This window comes from Trichoderma breve, chromosome 2, assembly GCF_028502605.1.
Source record: "Trichoderma breve strain T069 chromosome 2, whole genome shotgun sequence".
NCBI classification, from domain to species: Eukaryota; Fungi; Ascomycota; class Sordariomycetes; order Hypocreales; family Hypocreaceae; genus Trichoderma; species Trichoderma breve.
In genome coordinates, this window is record NC_079233.1 from 2,196,921 (window position 1) to 2,222,804 (window position 25,884).

A 25,884-nucleotide genomic window follows, 5' to 3' on the forward strand; every position below is an offset into this window, starting at 1 on the left:
ACTTTTTCCTCCTGGGAGTCATTTCTCAATCACTCTGCCACCCTTTCCCCTTTGCTCCCCTTTTTCTTTTACTTTATCTTTTCCCTCCATCTTTTCCCTCCATCTTTTCCCTCCATCTTTTCCCCATTGAACAGCATATATCGCCGTCTTCTAAGAAAGCAACAAAAACGCCGCCCTATTGCACCTTATAATCCACCATAAAAGCATTGTGTAGCTGGTAACCGCGTCTCATGTAAATATAGTAGTCAGTTAGAGTCGATATCTTTTATACCAATGTCTTCCATGTCGTTGTCCACATCAATGTCATCCATGTCAACATCTTCCATCTCAATGTCATCCATGTCAATATTCTCCGGATCAACATCATCCAGATCAATGATCCTTATATCCGATTCGTCTCGGTTTTGGCGTTCACGCTCTTTGTCCATCCAATAGACGATGTGAGCAGTGAGTTGTTGAAGCTGTTGGCATAGCCTAAAATCCGTAGGTCAATATCAGGAGCACCTGCACATGGAACTTTTACGAACCAGCATAATAACGTCAAGCCCCTAAGCATGTAGACAGCGAAACGATATATTTCATGGCTTGAGATAGTGTTATCCGGCATTTCGAGGTGTTGGTGACAGCTCCGCAATATGTATCTAGTTATTCTCGGATAAGATGATTGCTAAGATAAAACAGGTTTCTCAATGCATCAACTGGACTAATATTGGACTACTTGAACGGAATGCCCCAAGTATTAATACTTTATATAATAATAGACATCTCGTCTAATCTCAGGGTGTCGCCTCATGTTCCGATGGCAAAGCTAGTTCGCAACTAGGGTTTGGACCCGGGATATCGGACAGCTAGTACTAGCGGGAGATAGTCAAGTAGAAGAGATGATCACAGAGCGTCTTTGGTTGCCGCAATGGTAATTTTTGGTATTAGATGGTACCATGCGTCAATCCCGCATTGCCCTTATCATATGCCACCCGGTACAGGAGCTGAACTAAAGGATAAGCCAAAGGAGCCAAGTTTTGATCATATTACGGAGCTGTCTGTCGAAGATAGGGGCTCGAGTGCCAGGACTGTTGCCGCTATTTTCGTGCCATTAACGACATGATGAACTCCGTTCGCCTTGACTCTCTTTCTCTCGGTAATGCTTGCTAGTTGGCGTTTTCTGCCAATGTCATAGCATGTGGACAAGCCTATGTGCATGGGATGACCAATCTCAACTCATTTCTACCGCCCCTTTGCTAGCTTTGTTTCCGCCTTGCAGTCTCTCGGATCGTTGTTCTCTCATTTTGGGGTGTAGGGCACGCTGGCAGATCCTGGTGTGTCACTGTAGACGACAAACAAAAGGCTCCTCTTACGAGATCCGCAGAGATCTCAACACCCCCCTTCACCGCCTGTCACTCATATCATTGTAGCCCACTGACACGCTGACTAGCCCACTGGGACCGGGGAAAGCTTACTAGGCATGCCGGCATGCAAATCACTTTGTGAGATAGACATCTGCGTTGCGGAGAACTGAAAAGCTCATGTACATCAGGTAGGTTGCATATGTACCTGGTACCAAGGGGGAAACCCCCTGCCGTTAAAAATCTGTAGGAGTAAGCGCAGCGAGGGGTGTCAGTACGCCGACTGTACATCTTCCGCTTCTTCATTTCAGAGAAGGGCAAATGTACATGCGGTCGTGTTGTCTTAATGCTGTTGGTCAGCACAAATTTCACCTGCACTAGCTTGACACCCTTGTACGTACCCAGTACATTATCATCCATCGGCAACTACATCGAAGAAGCGGATGGGAAAACGGCAAAAGGCCATCGATACTCTCCTTCGGGTGTTCCGCGATGCATTTTAGCTGGAAGAAAACAAGCCATCTGTTTGACCCAAAATAGCTTGGAGCCGGAGACATGGGGTCCCTGTCCATTTTGACTCCAGTGTGCCACAAGCCAGCGCGGCCCGGGCACTCGGTTCACGGGGCGGGTTGGGCTGGGCCGGGGTACGACAGGAACGGAGCCCCGGTCGCGGCGTTCGCATGAACTTGATGGCGAGAAGGCAAAAACGACAAGAGAGAGAGACGAGGATGGAAGATGGAAAAGGCCAAAAGGGAGATGAAAGAAAACGTGCTATTTGCCCTCCCCCCTTACTCGGCTCCACCTGGCCTGGAGGCCAGTTCGGCGGCCTTGGAGGCCGCACTGAAGAATGGGCGGCATCCCAGCTTCCCAAATCGGCCAATGTCAAGTCCGCCTTGCGCTGCCTAACTGGAGGGCGGGAAGAGATGCCCCATAGCGCTCAAGCAGAGAGTTATCTCGATCGAGAGTCCAACATACGGAGTGGTCTCTGGAGTCTTCTGTTTGGCTGTCTTTTTTTGTGGGTTTCCTGCGCTTCTTAGCCGTCCACTGCTCTTACATCCCTCTGAACTAGATTTAATTCAAATCAGACTCAGCTGTAAAACGTGTGCTTTACGCTATTACGGCCATGCCGCGTGGGTCTAGGCTATTGTTTCAATCGTGGTGGGGTTATGTGCTTCTCAGGAAGTGTTTGAATGTACAGTAGTAGTACGTACATAGTAGCAGACCAGCCGAGACACTCAAAAAGGGGGAAGAAGGGGAATGACCCAGACACAATACGAGTGCACTCATCATTCACTCCCTTAAACAAAAACTAAATTATTGCACACACATGGACCGCCGCCTGCATATGCCGTCCCCCAACCCTACCACACAAGCTGCACCTTCACAGTTTGCAGCCTCCTCAGTTGGTAGGCTAACCAGGCTTTCCACAAGGCCTCTGGCAGTGGAATCTTGACACAGTTCTGCCTTTGACCGATTTTTTTTCTTTTTCCTTTTTTTTTTTTTTCACATCCCTAACATCTCCACACACACTAGATTGGCAGCCTTGTCAGAGTCCGGGAACACGTAGCCAGCGCACGAGACTCCACAGACGTTTTATGAGCGGGCAGAATAGATTACGTCTTGCCCCCTTTTGCATGGCTCCAGATACGGAGGGGAAATCATTGCTAATAGCAGCGGTTGAAAGATTCTTGTGTCGCCTCTCTCTATTGTGTCACGTCAAGCGACTTCTAGTATTAAACTCAGTGGGAGTCTGTTGTACCATGGCATTCAATATCTATAAAAGAAAACGCAATTTGGTAAGTAGCTGTGCCGGCTGTGATTGCGCGTGAATCTGTCAAAAATATCAGTCGCGGGTGCCGTCGCGATCGCGTATACCGTCGGACTACCGAGGACACGGTCATATTAAAACTGGAATATGAGCTATCAAGTCAATCCGGGCCCTTCGTGCCCATACTACCTCCGTAGTATACAGAGCATTCTTGTCGGTATATTACATTTTGGGGCTAGTCAATCAGACCACCCTCCTCCATGAGGCACAACCTCTTATGATGGATGAGCTAGACTTAGCTCGTATAGGAGAATGGTATGACTGTAACTAATGCAGCTGTGCAAGGTATAGGCCATGTACGGGATGCCCAAGATTAATCACAAAATACGACCACGTGGACGGAATTTGGATGCCTCACAAGGGTCCTAGGAGGAGAGAAGTAAATTCTCGACATCCAAGTGAGACATTGACGGTCCGCCTCTCTTACCCCAGATATTGCATACTCGTACGATCAAATAAACAAATCAAACAAGGCAACCTGAAGCTATTAACTGTTTAGCTCCACGTATCTCGTGGGACACAATATCGCACCAATCATGAAGATGTGTATAGAATCAGAATACGCCTGTTCTACCCCATACTCGTTCCCATGGTTGCTGTCAGTAGGCCGCCAGAAATTGCGTTCAATAGAACCAATTGGAAAAAAAGCTGACGAATGGCAAATTGTATGCTGGGCATCATGGAGAGGCGGCACTGATTTGGAGTTTCAGCCTCGTTGAGTCACCTATCAAAACGGACTCCCTTGGTGTGCCATGCTGCAGAAGGTCTAGCGTTTCATATTCCGCTGTATGTATGCAGGGGCGTTAATTATGGGCCATTTCTCCATCAATTGATCCCTGTGGGCTCCATGTTTGTCTGCTGTACAAATTTGAAGCAGCGTCATGTCGCAAGTATCCCTACATACCAATGCGTCGAATAGGCACCTCTACCAATTAATCCTACTAGCAACTAAATCATGGAGGCTCTGTGCAATAGACTGCGGGCCGCGAACTAGTAACACTACGAAGGACGTCTACCCAGCTACAGGTACCGGTTTAGCAACGCGCGGGACACAGCGCCAAGAATATTGTCAGCAATGCATCAGGCACGCATAATCTCGATCTACGATACATAGGCACGAGTACCCCATACTCCGTGTGTAGTTCCAATAATTAAGCAACTATTACAAGTATTCAGTACATGTCCGCGCAAGACAGTAAAAAAAGAAATATACGATAGTGGAAGAACCTCCCATCAGTCTTCTTGATCTCTAGTAGATAGGGCCTAGTCCAATCTCTACCTTGAGCCTCGAACGAACACTTTGACGGCTTATCGAGGCCAGATACAACCTCGCAGCTACGGTACATTAGCGATGAACAAGCGATACCAGGAGACTGGACACAGCGTTGGAGGAGCTAAGAAATAAACAGTAAAGGCGGTGATCAGAAGGGGGGTTGGGGGGTTGACAGGTCCGCTGTGGGTCGGACGCCTTATTCTTAGCGAGCCCAGGCGGCTCATGTTGCGGGCCTCCCCGTGTGGTACCTACATGTACTTCGTAGTGGATCTGGGACCGGGGGTGCACTATCGTGGTCGCCTTGTCGACTCGAGGCCATCAAGAGCACGCGGGAGAATTCCGTCGAACGGCTACTAGATAGCTGGAGGTATTGGCGCGGAGCATAAGTGCTGTTATTGCGCCACCGGCTAGAGCTATTTTGGTAGGTTCCAAGATTGGTTTTCTCCCGCTTGACCAAGAAGCTAAGAGCGTCTGTTATCTCTCCAGCACTTCCCGCGATATACAATGCGCAACCGAGCTTCATCAAATGCTGCTCGTATCGTGCGATACTGAGACTTCGGGTAGTGCGGCGGAGGCGGCTAAAAGAGAGAATGCCTCGTTCGGTCCCCATCAATACAGACAAGCTCAATACAGCGGTCGCTTCGTCTTGGAAGACACTATATGCGGCCGAGTAGGCGGCCTACCTGCAGGCTGTAGTCAGCCCAAACCTGCTCGGAGGCAGCAATCTCCATGTTTGTGACCGCACCTGGCCCTGTAATCTCAATACCTACCAATCAAGAAGTACTGCAAAAGATTTCCGTCCTTGGCGTTCCCAAAGGCAGCACATGTCTCTGGCCCTCCTCCCCACTTCAATGCTACCCCCTCAGCCTCGACAAAATACGAGCCACAAGTCATGACTGGATGTCTACCTCCACTACTTCTCTAGTAGGGCGTTTTTCGTAGTTGAGATGGTGGTGTGTTGTTGGTTGCGCAAATTCATTTTGCTTGAGAGGGAAGGCATCCGCCCTCCTCCTTGACCCGATAACGGGGATGCGGCACATGAGGCACAGAAACCGTGGGGCCCGGTAGAATTGAACATACAAAAGGAGCACATTGCCTAACGTAGCCGTGCAGAGCGGCCTTTCCTTCGCCAGTCAACCCCCTTTTCTTTCTCGTTGTTAACAGCCTTTGTGCTACCGCTTCCAGGCGGTTCCATCGAATTTACATGCCCATTCACTGGTACTACATCCGTCTCAAAATTTTCAGAGCATCACTTTATGTGTCAAATTTCTTTCGTTGCATCCAAATTTGAGATAGAAGTAAAAAATAGGGCCTCACTCACGCTATGATGGAGCGTTCTCCTCGGTGTGGGCGCAGCGCGCTCCGATTTGGATGTTGAAATCCCTTACAGTAGGAGGCTCGCTCACCATCTCCCAAAATGTAATCGAATTTGGACAAGTAACAACATAGCACTAGATGAAAGTAACAGTTGGAAAACAAGATCTTATAGATAGGCAACCAGAGCGGAAGGATTCAGTAGTACTTGATTATTACGATGTAGGTGAGTAACCGCCGGTGTTGGTCTTCCTCCCTCCTTAAAGCTACGCCTCTGGTATTTTCAGTTTCGGGCTGTAAGAATTGTTTGTCGCGCTTCACACTTTCTCTAAACCTTGTCCTCCTTTGCTTCCTCACCTTCAGCTACCGTGTAGGCGTTTCCTCAACAAATACGCTCCGCCATACTTCTTTCATTTTCTTCAAACCCGTCATATTGTCCATCTAGTTTGTCAATTTGTTTATTAGTTCCACACTTCCGTCTGCGACCTTCACGTATCTTCTCTCACGGGTCAACTTTCCTAGACCAGATTTTCTTAGAACCCCCTACCTACAAGCCCCATCACGCTCTAGACCTACGTCTTCTGTGTACCCTCTCCCCAAATGACGATGCGAGTTCTTTCTGAGAGCCATTACACAATGTTAACTGCGCGCTACACGCGTACTCGCTATTCGACATAGATGAGACCGTCGATGTACCCTACGATTTGAACACGTTCGAGTTCCTCCTATTTGCTGGCGTTAACGCGTGCAATAAAGCTGATAAACACAACTCTAACAGAACGCGATGAAAGACAACGAGTCACGCGAACGATACGGTTTCAACAGCATCTAGCTTGTCTAGTTATACCAACGATCGAGCAATAGCCTACACAGACGCGGTATAGACTCTTTTCGAATTTCCATCTCGAGTATCGTAGTCGTACCATCTTGCCCGAATATTGTACATGGCCAACATGGCCAAGTTCGCGGTTCCCGTACATTGCAATGCCTTATCCTTCTCTTTTCGATACTCACGATACTAAAAATCTCTACCATCATATGTATCGAAGCTGAAACTGCCCGTACGAGTGCAGCCTCTCGTGTTCTTCCAGCTTCAACAACACCCGATTATCCCGACACGGTGTTTCGGCCGAGCTCTCTTGCGATTACCACAAGAGATTCTTATATTTGTTTTTGATTCGACATAGATGCCACGACGATAATCCAACGAAACAATACTAGTCCAGTCTTCTACGATAATATCTAATACAGTCACTCTCCTCAGCAGTGTTGAAAAAAAAGCCCCCAGTCACGATACGTACGTACGCGAAATTAAGTTTATTGTTTGTAGAACATGATTGCAATTATCAGTATTAAGGCTGCGTAAGTATAATGTTGTAGTAACATAAAGCTTTAGATGATAAAGGGTAATTTTGAAAGCTCATTGCTTTTCGTGATGCATTAGGGGTCAGGGTTGCAAAGCATTCTCTAGTCTTCTGCCCCAAAAAATTCCAAATATTCCTTCCATGCATGTTTTTCCATCCGATCATAGGGATGAACTATCTTTTTTTTCTCTTCTTCTTCTCCTATATGTTTTTTTTTTTCTTGTGCATGTTCAAGTAGTGTACGCGAGGATGTTTCCCATCCGGCAATTGTCTCTTTTGTTGCGGACGGTCCGCGTGGCCTTCAATTTTCTTGAATCCATGCGGGCGACAGTCCCAGACGTTATTTGGGGGAGTTATCGAAGGACTGGTTAGTTGTATGCACCCAGTCCATCGCGTCGCAGGTATGAAGACTTGATTCAGATCTGTTGATTTCAGCGAAACTGGTCTTGAATGGGTCTTTCTGGAATAGAGCGTACTAACCTGTCATCTCTTAAGACCAAGAGAATTTTATCAGAATTCTCTACCCGCTGTATCGAGCAGATAGCAGTTCTGTCCCGTGTTGGGCCAAACACACACACAAGGTGTGGTAAGGCTGCAGGTAATGAGCCATGCCTGGTAAGGTGAGCGATCTCGCCCTCATTCGCCTGATAGAAGAACATGATGATCTTCGAGGAGCTTTGCAAACTTGTCGACTGGGAGAAATAAAGGGAGAGGGAGAGGGGGATGATGGTTATTGTGAAGAGTTCAACTTTGTGGCTGGCTTGTCCACGCGCTTTTTATACTAATTTCGCCATGCAATAGTATCGCCCCTATCCTGGACTTTTACAAATGCTTGATCCCTACCCCAAGGGAAGCTTTGTCTTGTTGGAATATGACCAGTATTTTCTGCCGCTGCTGCATCTATCGCAGCCTATCGCATTGTATTAATTGGTGGCCAGCCCTGCCCACTTGTGCAGGGGCCTGAGAAGCTGCTTTTGCCTGACATTTCGGGGCTTAACAGAGCGCGAGAGCCCCCCTCAACCGGCAATTGTTCTACCAAGGAAGGAAATTGTTGAATCTTTTGTAACGCTTGCCAAATCATAGAGCACTATTTGTAAGTTTCTCCAACTAGAAAGACCTTCTCAATCTTGCAAATCGTAGCCAGCTTTATGTCTCGCCCGTAAGAAAGAGTCGTAGAGGAAAACCACCCCTGTCGAGAGCTGATGCAAGTCAATACAAAACTGGGCGCGCAGTGTCACAGCATTGGACTACAGGTTAGGCTCCAGACACTGCGTCAAGACAAGAAGCAAGAGCTTTCGGGACTTACCATGCAGTCATCTGCCGTTCGCTGGGATCACATGAGCACTTGTAACGAGGAAGCATTGCCAGCATGCGGCATCCTTCGAGATACACAAGCAATACAGACTCAGATACATTGTCAAGTGCTTAGCATCATGTACTGTATCAGTCTCTTCTCGCCTGCGATTCCTACCAATTTCCTATACCCCGCTGAGGTGCGTCGGTCCCAGTGGTCTTTGCCTCTTGGAGCCGTCATCTGTCTTTGCTTTTTCCTTAGCTCTTCTACCCCAACAAGAAGACTGGCTCCTTGTCTAAGCCTAGACCCCTAGAGAATAAACGGAACTGACATAATATTACACATATTATTTGGTAGTACTATCTATTTTTACCCAGGTAAACAAGGTAATACATCTATGTAATTCACTAGGTATTTCACTCTTCAGTGATCGACTTACACAACTCCCATTACCCTCTTCCTTCCAAAAGAGTCAAACTGCATCCCATTACACAAGCATCGCAGCAGCAGCAACAGCCAAACCTCCGAGAAGAGCAAACTCACCCCTCAATTGACCGGCATCGTTGCCTGTGTGCGAAGGCGCCGCGCCGGAGCTTGTCTGAGAGGCAGCCGAGCCACTTGTCGCGCCCGAGGAGGTCGGGGCAGTCGAGCCGCTGGTGGCGCTGGAGGGGTTCACAAAAGCACCGATGACGCCTCCCTGCTGCTGCTTGGGAGTTGTGCTCTTCGCGGCGTTGGCAGCGTTGGACCTGAAGATGTCGAGCGTCTCCGACTTGTTGGAACTACAAAGATACATACTAGTCAACAACACCACTCCCATACAATAGACTGATGGTATGAAGTATAGGAATGTACTCACGAAACGTTGATTACTCCAACCATGCCAGCCTGGCAATGGCCCGGGAATCCGCAGTAGAACCAGACGGGCTTCGTGTCGTTGATGGTGATGGTGAAGGAGTTGGGCTTAAGAATGTCTGTCAGCCACGAGCTTGCCAGCATTGACAATCACAAAAGGGGGAAGCTTACATTGGGGCCATTGCCATTGGTTGACATGCCAGCGAAGAAGCCGGTTCCGCCGTTGAATGCGGTGCACGGCTCATCAAAAGAGGCTTGAACGACTGAGTGTGTAGGGCCAAAGAACTGGAACTCGACCTTGTCGCCGACGTTGGCCGTGATTTGCTCGGGCGAGTATTTCAGTGCTCCGCTCTTTCCTACTGTAACCACCTGAAGAGACGAAGCGGCAGAGACAGCGCCAACAAGGCTGCTTAAAAGGAGTGCAGGTGAGTACATCATGGTTGTGGATATGGGGTAGAGAGACACCTCGAGGTTGGTCTTGAAGGAATTGATGTTTTGTTATGATTGAAACAACGAAACATTCCGTGAAACAAAAAGAGGATCCCTTTTATATAGCTTCCAACTAGTACCTTACCGACTTTTGAACCATCTTACCGGAAGGCTGGGGAGGGATTCGTAACACAACCCGATCTGGGACGATATCCCCGTCTTGATGCTTTGAACTTAACGCTGTTCCACCACGGTGGACGGCTCAACTAACTGCATGCGCATGGGGGACGGGCGCTTCAGCTGGATCGTGCATATTTCTATTAATAGTGTTTGTCAATAACCCAGACGGGCATTCAAGTCTTCCCGAGCCGAATGAGGCTTGCATGGGGTTTCGTTGCTTACTTGGTTACTAGATCGGGGAATGCCTTTTGGCTAGCGAATAAAATGTGCACTTTTCAATGCAGACGGCAATTGAAGTGCCGCCGTCCACTTACAAATCCACGCCAAAAGTCATCAAAGGGCTAGACACGCCGACATGATGTTAGCCCGAATGAAAGGTACGAGTACCAGCGCTGAGGGGCTTGGGCAATGAAGAGTGAAGATTGTAGGATAGGAGAAAGCCATCTGCACTGCGCTAAGAAACTCTGGTCATGTCCGAGGCCAAACACTATCTTTGCACTGTTGTTATCGACCATCTCCATCTGACGTTGGGATGAGAGCAGACGAACATGTTCTAACCGTTTGCATAGATAGTAAATATCTATACTTTGTGGGTAGATGCACATATTCAAAGGCACTAGGACAAGGTTGCGATAGTAAGAGGTGCCGAGGTAGTAAATAGAGGTCGACACACCACCACCGGTAGACTCCGGGTAGCAGAAAGGAATGGTCGTACATATATCAAAGCGCGTCCCGTTTGCTAATGAATGATCCTTTTATTTGCTCTTGGTCTCATGAGATAATGTTGACAAACGCAGAAAAGCATGGTGTAATACATTGACAAGTTCGTTCCTCCCCAGAGCCGAATCAAGGTGTCTAGAAGAATTTCGACGTCAAGCCCCCGACAATCATGTTCCGCTTCTGCCTCCCTATAAACTTGTTTACATCGTCCGCCCACCCTTCGGATTGTTCTTGCAATGAATTCATTGTATCCCCCATGAGATTCAGTTTCTCGGTTCTTTCGTTCAGCTGACGCGTCAAATAATCACCCCAACCTTCCTGGGATGAGGATGAAGTGGAAGGATTGTTGTTTCTAGCAGCTCGCTGCTCCGCGGCAGCCGCCTCCATCATTCTCTTGCTAGGTGGTCTATTAGGTCCTCCTATCAGAAGGTCGAGATCCAACGGCGATACGTGTTGTGTTCCACTAATCCACTGAAGGTTGGAAATCGTTGGGCGGGGAGGAATGCTAATCTCGGGGTTGATCAATCGATCTGGGGATTGTTGCAGTGGTTTTCCTGTACCCCACACGTGGATGACTGCCATCTCTGCAGGGCCTGCCCATGCGAAGATATCACCAGTCTGTGTGACAATGGTTCCTGTGCTGCGTGTACGATCAATCATTGGGAGCTTGGCACTGCCAAGATCCCGCATACCTGGGATACTATACGCCCTGGCACTTCCATCCCGGAAGGTAGCAACAATGGCATAGCCCTGCAGCTCAAGTTCTGCTACACAGGCCGAGTCACATAGGAAATCGCCAAATTCTTTGGAGGCGCCCTTCGAATGAGCAGGCCTGAGGATCCTTATTTCCTTCTCGGTCACTGTCCATGATTAGTTTACAGGCGGTATACAAATATGTCTCCGCATGCAAAGACAAACTAATTTAGAGACGCAAACACTTACCTGCAACGAGAACACCATTGACCTGACGCCCCTCTCGCAGCCCAGCCACGATTGGGCCCGTGGCTAGCGCCGGTTTACCGGTGTCAGCCTGAATCGGATTCAGGGCGACAACTTTTCCGTCGAATGCAACCATCCCGGCTACTTCGGCTGTGTAGGCCCCGCCCGCGGCAGGTAACAGCTTCATGGTGATGACTTTCCCCAGGTTGGTCCCAACAAAGCAGCATATCGAAGAGTATTTATCGTCGTCCAACGTCATAACACCAAACTCAATTACCACAGCGAACTCTTTCGGAGGTTGTGAGCTGGATTTGGAATGGCCCTTGAGAAACGACTTTCTATTTTCCGGCTTCGCAAAGTCCGTCATTGGAGCTTGAAAGATGATTTTAGGACCCCGAAGGTCGATTATGGTCAGGAAACCGAGCTCCGACCCAATCGCCGCGAAGCCCACGTTTGATATCTGAACAGCAGTGATCGGCCCTTGCATCATCTCATATAAGACAAACGGCTGTAGCCCTTCCTTTAGGTTCGGCTCTGCCCTAGAGCTGATGTCGGAGAGTCCCATTGGATTCGGATCCAGCGGCTTTGGCTGATTCTTTCCGTAATATGGGTTTGAGCCCCAGCGAAATACGACAGCCTCTCCGGTTTTCGTGCCCACGACAAACTCGCCGGTGGTGCTAGCCAAACTCATTGCGGTCACCTCGACGTCGTCGAAACGATCCAAAGCCCGAGCTATGTCGACCTGTAACTGGATTTCGTTTTCGATTTGATCAGCGTGCCCAGAGTCATATAGTCTAATGATGCTATCGGCATGTGCCGTCTGGATAATTGTGCGGTCTTCAAATCTCTTTCTTGGTCTCACTCCAGCTGCTCCACCTTTCAAGAGAGGTTCTCCTTGATCTCGTTTCTCCACCATAGACAGCCACCTAGGCCGGTCAACGCTGGAGACGTTGAATTTTGTGACAAAAGGATGTACGAAGAAAGTTGATGGATGGAGTTGATTGGTGGGGCTGATCGGATATCCAGAAGGAAAGCTGAGTGTAATCAGCTCACCCGAAGATAATAGCACAATGACAGCAAGGGGGTCTTGTGAGCCACCAAAGTAGGGCGAGTCTCTTGGAATAAGCAGAAAGTCAACTGCTTGAGCTCCAGGTGGCAGGGCCAGTGGTATATGTCGTTTGCCTCGGAAATGGTTCTCTAAACCTTGCCAGGTTGATGTGGCATACATAGGCGTCATGCCGAGCTCAATGAAAGTCAAACTCTTTGGAGACGCATCGGGAGCCTGGCCACCTGCAATCAACAAGCCAGTGTCGTCACAGTTTCGTTTGCAGCACCAAGCGATCTTGATATATGGCTCGGAGTACGCTGGAGTCGGTGCACTCGGGGTGGCTTGTTGAATACCAAACTCAGTTAGTGTTCTCGCCATAACAACTTTTGCTTCTTTAGGATCCCAGAAAACCAGGCTTCCATCGTCATGAGCAGTGAGAACAAACGTGCCCGAGGGGTGCCACAGAGCATGGGTCAGACGAGGCCGGCGCACTGAATCCATGCCGATGCTACTTCCCCCCGGCGCCCCGACTGGAAGCACGTACTCGAGAAATTGTTGTGGCTGGTTCTGTTTGAATGTATAAATGACAGCGCCGTGGCTGTATCCGATAAGAAGCTTGCCGGCATCTCGGGGATGCATCGACATAGTGACCAGAGTGACTGTGTGTTGTATCGGATCCTTTTCTTTCCAGAAGTTGGGCAGTCGGAAAGATCGCGCGAGACCACGTCGGTCTAGGTCGTATGCCATGATATCTCCATTCTGCATTCCAATAAACGCCCAGTCAAGCATAGGATCCGTCACCATTGAGGTCACAGGGCCACCAATAACCTGGGCGGCCAGGCGCTCTCCGGTATCGAGATCCCAAAGACCAAGTTCATTATTCCTATCGAGGCTGACGAGACGGTTTGCGCTGAATTGGATCGTCTGGAACGATGTTCGTCGCGGTGGGTCGAACGTCTTCTGTACGCGCTGCTGGCCAAAGACATAGATCTTTCCAGGGCCGAACTTGCTCTCGGCGGTTCCGATGGCGAGTAGGGACTGCACGGGATCGTACGCAAAGCAACTAGAGGATTTGTCGCAAGTCAGAAGTTATCGCGCATAGTATCTTTCCAAAATTTCCTTCCCATTCTTTCCCATTGCTTTTGCGACTGCCGCTCCCCTTGTTGTCGTAGTGACTGTCTCCATCGTTCGTTCTTCGCCGCTTTGGTGGCGGGGGGTGGTTGCGTCATAGCTAAATCGCTGCTTCACTCACCTTATCTGTGAGTTGAGGCCATATCGCGCGTGATCATCGGGAGTAAAGAGTTCTGGTCGGATGCTGGCAGACAGGTCATTCTGGATGCCTGCCTGCTTGCCTCGCAGAAAGCCAGCCATGGCGCGCCGCAGCCGGTTGTTTGCGAGAGGTTGAAAGGGAGAGAATCTTGCAGCATCTCTCGGCTTTCACGCGCTGCTGCCACAAAGAGCTCGACTCACTAAGACCCGCCGATCCATAGCGGGGTAGGGGCTAAGCTTTGGTCAATTGGCGGGCGTCAACGTGCCGGAGCATGCCGGACATCAATCAAATTCTGGCAGCCCGTGATCAAGTTGCATGTAATCCATAGCATACAATCTGCATGATTCCTCGCTTTCACTCATGCTTACGTTCGCCCGAGATCTGTATGACAACTTCAGCCATAACAGCGATATTGACTTTCTTTTCTTTTTCTTTTTCAGTCTCTCCCGCGAACGCCTCCTTAGTACTACCCAACCCTCTAACGCCAAGCATGGCCCATGGAAAAAAAAGCACAGCCCTCCTTGGCTACAACATCCTATCCAATCAGTTAACAACATCTCCATGCAATTGACTGCACCTATTACACCGTTCTTTCTTCCCAGTCACCCATCCCTCGCCTCAAAGCCGTATCACGCTGCTATCAGCTTCTCTCCTATATCCTTACTACCTAGTATTTATTATAGAAACCATTTCTACCTGTGTCGAATGTACATAGCTAGGTCATGGTCAGCCGTATATCAAAATCTCCAAGCACACAATACAAATTTTGGCAAATAAAGCCAGTGAGCGTCACAAGATTCTTTCAAACGGGAAATCTCAAGCAGGCACATGCAACTTCACAGCTTCTAAGTCAACTTGTGTCCATTGTCTAGACTATGTGAGCTTATTATGATAGCAAATAACCTCCACCGCCATCTCCCGCCAATCCGGTCGCCCCTTTTATTCATGTTTGATACTTGAATGTATCTCATGTTTGTGTGATAGTCGTCCAAAAAAGCATCTTTCCTTTCCTCTCGTTACTGTAACCACTTCCTAGCGATTCCTCAACCATTTTTTAAAAGCAAATTTCCGACGCAATCCCACCTCCATTCTTCTCGGCACCGTGGTTGTTTAGATGTACCACATGGTGCTTCGGAAGAAATTTCTCTGTCTCACCTCTCCGTCAATAGGAGCATTAGTCTCCGGTTTTCCGCCAAGCTGGAGAAGAGACGGAGCATCACTGCCCCGTTGTGGGACACTCAGTGACTCGCCCTTGGCAACTTTGTCGCGGATCATCTCATGGCCTTTGGCGCCAGCACGGAAACCCTCGCTGGTTGCAACGTTCTCATGGGCGCGGGCGCGGGCTCCGGCGAGATGCGCGTAGTAAACAGCTGGATGGAGTGACACTGGTGTTGTCGATCTGGCATAAGAATAACACTGATGATAGATCATCTTCTGCAAGTCATTGATGGGAATGTTCATCTCATCAATGAGCACATGATAGTGCACTGGACGAGCGGTGCCCTGGATGGCAACATGCGAGCAGAGATAAAAGTCAAGCATAAAAGGATGAGTAACTTCCTTTTCCACCAAAGTTCCCGGCAGAGCGTTTCCATTTTTATCTCCTTTCTCAGGGAAGAATCGGATGTGATGGCGCTTGGTAGCCACAATCACAGTGAATTTAGGCAGCGGCATGTTGGGAACCACCTGCTTGAAATAGTTCTTGATTTCCTTGATCTCTTGCTCAATGACATGTGCGAACTGTCCCTCGGCGACACCGTCCCGGAAATACATAATATGCTTGGGGAACTGATTATCATGGCCGGCCGACCAAACTTTGCACAGATGGCCAAACATAACATTTACGTTGGCAGACGTCAGCATCTCAACTCGGTAGCCGTTGGTTTCCACCATGGCGGCATATTTCGTTGCGTCTCTGTCGACAGACATTGTCATGGCCGCGACAGAAGGGGATGGGCCGCCAGGCGCAGGGTGAGAAATGTCAACACCAACCATCATGGTTGGCCTATCCTTCGGGAAGTAAGTCCCTTGAGTCATTCTCCATGGGGGATTGGTGCGAGAGGTAGAACCTCCAAGCTTAGCGTTCACCTTCAAGCACACGTTTGAGTGGTATTGTCCGTTGTTCTGCATAACAGAAGCACCATTTACAACTTGAGTCAGGATGCCGAAACGGCAATCAGCAGACTTCTTGAGGCGCTCATAGTGTGGGCTGTTCTTGTGTTGAACGACGACAAAAATCAGTTGGGTGTATCCTCGCTCACGAGTAATTTGATTGTGCGCGTGGGCGAGCGCGGCAGCAATGTTGTTCTTGATAGGTCCTGGCACTTCCACCATCACAGGGTCAGTCCTGCAGGCGCCCCCATGGCCCATGAAGGTTGACTTGAATGTACGGGCGAACTGTTGGACTTGGGGCTTCTGAACGCAGTCGTCCATGACCAAGAAGCCCCAGTTCATCAGGGGCGCGGGGTTCTGTTTGAAGAACTTCTTGCCGCGCAGATCCCAACGACCAGAATATTTAGGATCAGCTGTGCCTTGGCCAAAGTTCACAATAGGAGGGGCCAATACCCTGGCCTCTGTCTTGGCGAATGACAATTCCAGTTGGACTCCATAGTGTCTGAGATATGGATCTTGAGGCAACTGAAGGTCTCGCACGTTCTTCATAATGTCATTCTTGCGAACATTTGGGCGCGTGACAGCGATTTTGATCATCGCTGCAGTTTGCTCAGGATTCAACTTAAACGCATACCGCTGCATTGGCTCGACAAAAGCAAATTCCATGGGGATATGTCCATTCTTTCCCGTGGAGATAAGAGGCAGGTGGGCATGTCGCAAATGCGCCTTGTACTTCTCTCGATAGTAATCTGCCACCGAGATATCTCGGCCGTTGTAATCAAATTTGACGGTCCGGGCATTGGCACCTTCTGCTCCATACTTCTGATCAAATGCAAAGTCCATCACCGTGTAGACCTTTTCTGCAAGCTTGGGATCACGATTACTGTGTCGGATGGTAAACTTGAGTTTCCGCATCTTTCGAAGCTGTTTGAAGGCATCAGAAGACTGCCACTCTCCTCTGTCGTTTTGCGTAGGCCTGAAGATTGTCGTAGTTGCAATATTTATTCCCTTGTACCGCCTGTCAAGGGTACCGAGAAAGTTGGCCATGACCTGGTCCAGGGTTTGTCGGCCTGTCCAAAAGCAGGTGTTGGTAACATCCGCATTGAGAGCAAGACCAATGCCTCCGTTCGCAAGATTGTTGGAGAGTCTTAGAGAAGCATAAGTCCCTTTGTGGACTTCAATGACTCCGCCTGCCATGAGAGGCTGGCCAGCTTCATTTCGCTTGTAGAAATTGCGCTTGATGGCCAGCAGATGCTCTGAGGGCCACTGGCGAATGAGATGGTCCATGAAGTTGAGAGCTTCCTGGACACTGTTGTTGAATTGAATTCTTCTCTCCAAATAACCCCGGAGAGCAGCCATTTGAATCTCAGTTGTCTTGCGCAAGATGAGATAGAATTTGTTGGAGCGTCCGGATCGTGCAGGAGGCTTGCCCTCGTCCAGGTCCACTGTGACGCGAATCTCGCCACGGTCTACCAAAGAAGGAGACCATGCCAGTCTGGAGCCATCTATAATCCACATTTGGTAGTTATAGGGTGCGAGCGCATTCTTGAGATTGGCGTGAGCCCAAATCTTCTTCAAAACTGGTCCACGTTTGTCCGGTTCAGGCGAAAGGACAACCTATCGGAATGAAAATTAGTAATGAGCTTTCCGGTTATTGATCTCGAGGACAACTCACATCATATTGATAGATTTTCTTGTTGAAGTCAAACTTGGTCATTCGGAATTGATTGACTTCAACAGTCTCTTGTCGACCCTCCGTGTTGAATTTGTTGTCTCGAACGGCAAAGACATCTTTTTGGGCCTCGTTGATAAAAAAGGCATCTGGGGGCAGTTCCATGCGAGTGTTTCCCTTTCGATCCTTGCTTTCCGGCTTTGCAGGGTCGAATCCCATGCTCGGTGCCCAGCCAGGCTGCGAACTGCCAGAGGCTGTGCCTTGTGCTGGTGAGGCACCACGGCTTCTCGAAGCACCCGACGCAGATCCCTGGCGTTGCTGGGGGGTACCTGGCCCCGAGGCGGCGGGAGAGCGACCTCTCTCAGACATTCTGAGCGCTGTAAAAGAAAAAGAAATACGTCAGTCAAGAGATAATGGAGATTGATGAATTCTGAAAACATATATGAAAGCAAAAGTGTGGGAGGAGATGAAAGATGAACAGAGATGGTGACTGAACCTGAAGAGTTCGCGTTGAGCAGACGTACCAGATTGTTTTGACAACTGTTGCTAGATATGTTAGAGGCAGTTGCGCCTAAGTATGAATTGGTATCGTAAACGAAACTTGACGATAGAGTGATGCTTGAGCGATAGGCCTGTGGCTGGGTTAGCGAAAGCATTTAATGACGCGCTATGGAGAGAAAGAAGGTATTACAGATATGATAGGGCAGCGAAGAAAGAGAAGGGACTGGGTAGAGAAGACAAGAAGAATAAAGCTGTTTGATAGGAATTGGAGAAGACGCAAGGCGCTGTTGGATAGTAGGAGATGTGATAAGTCAGATGTTGAGATTCGGGTAAGGAAGATGATTAAATGTGCAAGAGTGGACGTGAGGAGTGCAAGATCACAGGAGTGTAGTGGGAGATTAATCAAGTCGCTAAAGCTTAAAAGCCAGTGAGAGAGAAGTGATAATGGTCAGGAGAAGCGCAAAGTGCAGGAAGCCGACAGGAAGTCCAGAACCCCTGGAGAGTCAGGAAATGGTCAATAGCGCAGAGCACGAGGAAAATCGCACAATGCACAATCGAATAGCAAGAGAAGCAAGATTGAAGAGTTTGGGGAAAAGAGCAAAACTGAAGAGGGCCACTCACTGATTGTGATGCTTGAGAAATTCACCCAAGGCTTTGCAGGAACAAGGCCAAAGGCTACAACGAGTCGAGAAGAGCTCTCCCAGAGAAGTGCGTGCGAAGAAGAGCTGTTGAGAGCGTGATGAAGAGGAAATAAAGAAAAGGAAGAGAAGAGAAGAGAAGAAGAGAGGTCTTCTTATAGCTGCAGGGGCAGCTGGCAGAGGAGGAGTGATCTGTGATGGCAGGCACGTGAGGCCAAGTGCCGGGCACCTGCAAATCAAGGCAGCAATAGCGTCACAGCAATGCAAGAATAATATATCAATCAGTGAAAATACGCTCGGATAGAAGTATTAGAGATAAGATTATAAGATAATAGCTGCATTCACTGAGGTGATGGTGAACAGAGTGAGGAGGACCGACAGCGATGTAAATTGGCAAAACTCCACTCGTCCTACACACAATAGGACTATCATAGGCCTGAATAGTAATAGGATACCTGTAACGCGTATTGCCGTCAAGATACGACACCGCTCTTTTGTGCAGATGACCACGGTTAGGTGCGCCTTGAGGCTTTGCTGTTTCTGCAAAACGGCTTCATGCTTCCGATGGACTATTTAGTGAATGGATTCACATACCTGCCTAGGTAATCCAACAGCAAAACCTGGTTACAAATACCCAAATGCACTCAGATGTGATATACACAAAATACACACTAAATAATTCTTGAAGTTTTTAGTTATATGTGGCTATTTCAATGTAGCATGATATAAAGCTAGCGGTGAATATTGCCCCCTCGAAATTCAATATATGTGTCGAAATGGGAGAAAACTGTAGTCTACACGAGTCCGTCCAGCCTTTGCTACATAGAATGAATAAGCATCAGGCAATCGCCAAATCCATATAGTTGCAATAATATTGCCCTTGCTGTCATGAGATAGACAAATGTGCTTGTTATATATATGCTAACTGCCAGCTGATCCTTAACCAACTACCTGATATCTTGCAATCTTACGGAAAGATGCAAACGTATGTGCTTGCATATGATATCTAGGGCAAATAGGCAACCTGTCCAACTTCCTATTTCCTACCAAACGCCATCGGAATGCATCAAGAAGAACAAGCATCTGCCGCCATCAATTTCCCTCAATACCAAACCATATCTTCATGTTACTCGCCCTCTGTATATAGTAGCAATTGTCCAGTTTGCGAAATATGTTGAAGTCTTTCATTACAATCCCCCCACCTTGCTCAACTAAAATCGATATCCACCATACTGCCCTGGTGGCGGCGCGCTATATCCTGCAGGAGCTGGAGGCCACTGATTCGGAGTTCCACTTGTGTCAGTCGCTCCGTACGGAAGCGTTGGGTACGCATTTCCAGTTTCTGTCCTTAGAGGCGACTGCCGGTAGACGTTAGAAGCAGGGGCAATTCGTCCATATGGGCTGATGGGCCTTGGGAAATCTCCTGAAGCTTGCCGTCCATGAACTGGGGCAGTAAAACGATACTGTCCCCCAGTCTGAGCTTTCCAAGTCCCATAGTCCGGAAGAGGCGTATCCCGGAGCAGTGAGACCATGCCCTGCGCGCTGAGCCGCTGCGAGTCATAGGTATGGGCTGGAGGAAGAATGCCCAGGAGGAACGTGATATCTCGATGAAGAGCTGATGACTGATTGCGACGCTGCTGGTCCAGTCGGCGGCCAGCTGCGCCCTTGAGCGGAGAGCTGCCTCGAGCGAGCCTCTTTGGGGGGTTTAGCTCTTCTTCGTCCGGTCCAAGGGGGCGTTTCGGAGACGCAGTGGCCCTAATGTACTGAGGTCGGGGGCTCTGTTCTCTCTGTGGGGGAAAGCTGTTACGTGCTGATGCAGGCTGCTCGATGATAGGAGCAGCAAGCCTAGGCCTCATTTGCGAGGCTTTTGAAATGATGACGGGGGCGGCGATTGGATCAAATTTGTCAGATGAGTAGCGAGCCGCAAAATTGGCGAGCTTTGGGTCTTCAGGAAACAGCTCCAGCATCCTCGCCTCGATTTTGTGGATCTGGGAGAGTTCGCCGTATTGAGATTCATACTTGTGAAAGTAGGAGTATAGAGGTTTAGCCTTATGAAGCGTCTCTGGATTTGCGACAAGGCGGTTAACGCAAGTCTCAAAAACCACTCGAGCATCTATACGACGGTTAGAGTTGTGATTCTCAAAAGTATCAGGATACAAAAGACTTACTCGTTGTATCGTCCTTGGAATGCAAAAACTTCAAGTACTCGACGACGAAGCCCTCGTCATTCGGAAAGAGGCGGGCTCCACGCTCAAAAATCTTGGCACCGACTGGATCTTTGTACACTACAGATTCCAACAGAGCGACGGCAACATATACGTCGCTAGTAAGACGTCCCTTCTGTCGGGCATCAGTAAAAACTTTGCGCAGCCCCCCATCGGTCTGGTTGCCTTTGCCTTGGATGCGGCGAATTGCCCTCGCCATAGCAATCCATACATATGAAATGGTGCGGGAAAGGAGGTTGGTCTCGGCAGCGTAGCCTTTCTGAATAGCAGAGATACGTTCCTCGGTAGACGCCTTCTTCAACGTCCCTTCTTCGTAGTCGTCGTCCTCGATTGACTGCTGCACAGGAGCCTCAAGTGCTGCCGCTTGCTTGAGGGTGGAGATTTCCAGCTTCTCGCGCTCTTTCGCCTTATCTCCCAACGCATACAAGGTATTAAGAACATCGTCAAAAGGCTTCCGTACCGCCTTGGCGAATTCGGACTTGTCTCCCTCCCTTAGCGGAGAGGTGGCCTCAATATGATCTGCATGCTTCAGAGCAAGCAAAACGCTTTCAGGATTCGCAGTAATTCCTTGTACCAAAAACTCAGTTCCCAGCTCTTTATCAACGTCACCTATGTCATTCTGGAGGCACCACTCGGCTGCATCGACCCAAAGCTCTGGCCAGAAGCGCAAAGCCATGAGGGCCTGTTTGTAGCAGTACAAGACCCGCTGCGCGAATACTTTCGGTTCGTCCGTCTTAAGCACCAACGGATCTTCCTTCTCCCATTCGATCCATTTCTTCCATAGGGCAACCTGGCTACGGAATTCCTGGTCTCCTTCAAATCCTGGTGCCGGTGGTAATCGAGGGAGGTTTGTGCGTTTCAAGTCTCGTGTAATATTATCCAAGGCAATGTTGCCGCTCTTTGCAGACATATATCCAGGAGATCGTTCTTGGATAAATTTGCGGCCCTACTGATGGATTAGCAGACGATTACCACGATTCAGAGGATATTAAGAGACGTACTGTCACTTTATTGAGCCCCATCTCAAATTGATCATACTCTTTCCATAGATTGTTTACTGTTGACATGGGAACGTTGATCGCACGATGGTAGGCTTTGCGTAGCTGATCCATCTTTTGCTGGTCCTGCCAGCCAGTGCCTCCAATTTGGCCAGGCCCGCTCTTGATGAATTGAACGTAGTCCTGCCAGATATTGCCCGAGTCTCGATCAACGCCAATGTTATCAATTACAAATTCATACGATTGGGTCACGGTTCTTCTGGCCTGACCCGTTGAATCATTATTGAGATCATTTCGACGGCGGATATAGTTGAGGTAAACGGTCCAGAGATTGACATTGGGGACTGTCATCAAGCATCGGCCAAAGAGCTGTTCCGCATCGACAAAGTTGTCCATGCCGAGCTCCATCTTGATCCATTCCACCCACACATCGGCCTATTATTGTGTCAGCCGTGCATGCATATAAAACAGAAGAAAAGAAGGGAAAATACGAAGCCACTTACCGACTGGGGGAAAACTTCCAGGAACCGATTATAAACCTTGCGAACTTCGTCCAATCTGCTGTTGCGCCTATGGTCGGCAATGAGATTCTCCCAAGCATCCAAGTCGCCTCGAGGATCCTCTTTGATGCGAGCCTCGAATAACGCTACCGGATCAAGGCTAGCCACAGGTGTTGCAGTCACGTTGGGAGGAGCATTAGTGGGAAGAGGAGGGGCTGGAGCAATTGCCATCTTGATCTCAGTGGGCTGACCAACTTGACTCTGCGACGCTGAAGGCTCGCCAGGGCCTGCATTGTCTTCTTGGTCATCGTCTTCGTCGTCGGAGGCTTCCACTAAGAAGCCGCCGGACATTTTTGGCTTGGGTGTTGGACGTTGCGAAAGGACAGCGGGAGCGGCGTTTTCAGGGACTGGAGGGTCTGGGAGAACTGTTTCAACGGGGACATATTCGGGATCATAATCCCCTCCATCCTCTGTTCCATTATCCGCTGATTCACCTGACACATGAGAGTCTTGAGCAAAGTTATCAACTTGTTCGTCGCTATGCTGAGTATGATCGCCTTCCGCGGCCGCAAATCCTTCATTGCCCCACGAAGTGCCTTCGGAAGCCATCTTGAGAGGCTTTCTGTATAATTCAATTGGGAACACCACAGAGAGACCGGCGGGAACCGATTGGGGGGATTGTTTTCGACGATGGGGAACTGTCAATGGCACACGCAAAAGGAAGGGAAACTTGAGGGGCTCGCTACTAGGCAGCGCTGCCAAAGTGCCGCGGCGATTACGGATCGATCGACCTTGCAAGCTGCCAACTCTCGGTTAATAAAATCCTCTGGAGATGGTGATTTTTGAAAGATTCATACCAATGCCACAATGCTAATGCAATGAACAATCCAACGGATAGATACCGTTTGCGTCACTGCCGGCCGGCAAATCGCGTCGCTCGTGGTCAGCGTCGAGGTCGAGGCCACAGCGCTTGCTCGGGAGGGCGTCAAATAGGTATCAATACAGCACGATAAAGCTGCCGTTACAGCTGGGCAGGGCGCAGCAGCGATACCTGGATCAGGGTTCGGGAGCGCGCACCAGGAGCGTGTTTGGCCGAGATGATGCTGTGTCGAGGTGAGACTTGGAGCTCTGAAAATTAAAGTCGCCCAAGCTCCCAATCGGGGAAGGCTGCAGACCAGGCTGGAGTCTTGTCTTGTGAGACAGAGGGAGGTACAGATGCGAGTACCAGTACGAGGTGGCTACCAGGTGGCGACTAGGGAGGTACGTACCTGTTGGTTGGACTACCAGCAATGATCCCGGTCCCGGCGCAGTACTTCCAAGGTAGCCGGAAATATTTGCTACCAGGCACCACAACATCCCACCTGTTGCGGTACACCAGAATCCGTTGGCCAGTGGCACCAGTTGCCAAAATCAAATCACAAGCGCCACACAAACCACTTAACGCGAAGCGCTACGGTCGCGTCTCCAGCCGCTATAACTTGTTTCAACTTCTTCCTCTCCCAATCTGCTTGTTCAGCCTTTCCTCCCTCAAAGTGCAATCGTGTCTTGTCCCTTCTCTGCACAAAAAGCCAGCGATCTGCACGTTCCTTTGCATTTGCATCCCACTCTCGGCATCGCCTCTCGCAGCCAGCTTGAAGCATCATCCTTGCCGTTACCGACTTTCTCTGTTGCCCCTCCAACGATTTCTGAATTCCTATCGCGGCTTCGACCCAACCTCTCGCGCAGTTTTTCTCTCCGCTGCGGGTTTCAATTGAGCTCTCTCACGGCACACACATCTACTCTATTGTCCTTTTCGTGTCACAGTTCGTGAATATCCGCCACCATGTCTGTCGTGTCACTTCTTGGGGTCAAGGTGGTCAACAACCCCGCCAAGTTCACCGACAAGTACGAGTTTGAGATTACGTTCGAGTGCCTCGAGCCGCTTGAGAAGGGTGAGTCACGACGATTAAGTCCTTCAGACCCGTTGAAATCTGGTAGCCTAACTCATTGCCTACAGATCTTGAGTGGAAACTGACCTACGTCGGATCTGCTACCTCGTAAGGCGACCCCCCCCCCCTTCCCCTCGTTGGGCATCAGCTTCCTGCCCTGATTCTAACACATCGCAGGGACCAATATGACCAGGAGCTAGACTCCCTTCTCGTCGGCCCAATCCCCGTCGGAGTGAACAAATTCCTCTTCGAGGCTGAGGCTCCCAACACTACTCGCATCCCCGACGCCGATATTCTGGGTGTCACGGTGGTGCTCTTGACTTGCGCCTACGATGGACGCGAGTTTGTTCGGGTTGGATATTATGTCAACAATGAGTACGACTCGGAGGAGCTCAACGCAGAGCCCCCTACCAAGCCAATCATCGAGCGAGTGAAGCGTAATGTCCTTGCTGAGAAGCCCCGTGTGACTCGTTTTGCCATCAAATGGTAAGTACTTGATTTTTTTCCGTCACGCGCCCAGAGCCAGATTCTAATCGTGCGTTGTTAGGGACTCTGAGGCTTCTGCTCCCCCCGAGTTTCCCCCTGAGCAGCCTGAGGCCGACCTTGTTGCGGACGAGGAAGAATACGGCGCTGATGAGGCCGAAGAGGAGGCCGCAGAGGAGGCTGCTGCCGAAGCCGCTGCCAAGGAGAAGGGCGAGGACTCGGAAATGGCAGGCATTGAGAGCGAGCACCAGAACGGTCACCATGACCACGAGGAAGAAGAAATGTCCGAGGATGGCAGCGTTGACATTGAGGGCGAGAGCGAAGACGAACTAGAGGAAGAAGAAGAGGGCGAGGGCGAGGCGGAAGGCGATGACGATGCTATGGAGGTCGACGACGCCTCGGCTGCTCACAAGCCGGTCACAGTTATGTCTTAGTTGATGCCAAGACACAGCATGAACTAAGCTTCCCCAGGTGCACCGGCGCTGAGCACTTTCCTCATTTGCGGCACCGTTCAGACGGGATGATAGAGTTACGAAGACACGATGGGATGGGATGGGATGGCACCGGTTAGGTGGGAGGGGCGGATAGGCGGCTCGGTATAATTGGTGATATCTTACCCTTGCTCTCTTATGGCAGGAAAAATTACTAGTATATGACGGACATGATGATACCCGCCATGGTGTTGATAATGGATAGAGATTCTGACTAACGGGCATGATCTGGTTTGTCCTCACTGGCATACCCCAACGGGCCACCTTGTCGCTGTGAATATCCGTCTCCGAGTCCCATCATGACAGCTTCAATATGCGTCATTCAATGCGGGAGCGGAGCTCCTTTTGTCTCCGCGCTGGATGGATTGCATCCATTCCATGCAAGATCAGAAGCACCACTGCGCTGGGACAAACTGCTGGCGGGCAAAAGGTTGGCCCTTTCATTCCCTCGAGAGGATTGGGGCTCCGCCTTCAGCCGCACC

The 25,884-nt window shown here is 49.6% G+C and overlaps 6 protein-coding genes across 6 annotated transcripts; 1 reads left to right on the forward strand and 5 right to left on the reverse strand.

Moving 5' to 3' along the window:
- Positions 1 to 245: 245 nt before the first annotated feature.
- Positions 246 to 607, reverse strand: T069G_02898 (uncharacterized protein; the record flags this gene model as incomplete). Its single annotated transcript, XM_056170108.1, has 2 exons — positions 246 to 474; positions 528 to 607. The coding sequence occupies 2 exons, from the start codon at positions 605 to 607 to the stop codon at positions 246 to 248; spliced, it is 309 nt and encodes a 102-aa protein (XP_056031000.1).
- Positions 608 to 8,903: 8,296 nt separating this feature from the next.
- T069G_02899 (copper binding protein) lies at positions 8,904 to 9,706 on the reverse strand (the record flags this gene model as incomplete). Its single annotated transcript, XM_056170109.1, has 3 exons — positions 8,904 to 9,195; positions 9,273 to 9,376; positions 9,440 to 9,706. 3 exons carry the CDS (start codon positions 9,704 to 9,706, stop codon positions 8,904 to 8,906), a joined length of 663 nt encoding a protein of 220 aa, XP_056031001.1.
- A 1,026-nt stretch (positions 9,707 to 10,732) lies between these two features.
- On the reverse strand, positions 10,733 to 13,955 carry T069G_02900 (uncharacterized protein; the record flags this gene model as incomplete). Its single annotated transcript, XM_056170110.1, has 3 exons — positions 10,733 to 11,457; positions 11,540 to 13,647; positions 13,837 to 13,955. 3 exons carry the CDS (start codon positions 13,953 to 13,955, stop codon positions 10,733 to 10,735), a joined length of 2,952 nt encoding a protein of 983 aa, XP_056031002.1.
- A 1,009-nt stretch (positions 13,956 to 14,964) lies between these two features.
- Positions 14,965 to 18,007, reverse strand: T069G_02901 (piwi domain-containing protein; the record flags this gene model as incomplete). Its single annotated transcript, XM_056170111.1, has 3 exons — positions 14,965 to 17,583; positions 17,642 to 17,904; positions 17,968 to 18,007. 3 exons carry the CDS (start codon positions 18,005 to 18,007, stop codon positions 14,965 to 14,967), a joined length of 2,922 nt encoding a protein of 973 aa, XP_056031003.1.
- A 1,981-nt stretch (positions 18,008 to 19,988) lies between these two features.
- Positions 19,989 to 23,109, reverse strand: T069G_02902 (suppressor of forked protein (Suf) domain-containing protein; the record flags this gene model as incomplete). The annotated part of the gene is made up of 5 exons (XM_056170112.1): positions 19,989 to 20,890; positions 20,946 to 21,948; positions 22,004 to 22,435; positions 22,504 to 22,715; positions 22,782 to 23,109. 5 exons carry the CDS (start codon positions 23,107 to 23,109, stop codon positions 19,989 to 19,991), a joined length of 2,877 nt encoding a protein of 958 aa, XP_056031004.1.
- Positions 23,110 to 24,322: 1,213 nt separating this feature from the next.
- On the forward strand, positions 24,323 to 25,345 carry T069G_02903 (ASF1 like histone chaperone domain-containing protein; the record flags this gene model as incomplete). Its single annotated transcript, XM_056170113.1, has 4 exons — positions 24,323 to 24,431; positions 24,497 to 24,536; positions 24,606 to 24,914; positions 24,976 to 25,345. 4 exons carry the CDS (start codon positions 24,323 to 24,325, stop codon positions 25,343 to 25,345), a joined length of 828 nt encoding a protein of 275 aa, XP_056031005.1.
- Between the last annotated feature and the right edge of the window lie 539 nt (positions 25,346 to 25,884).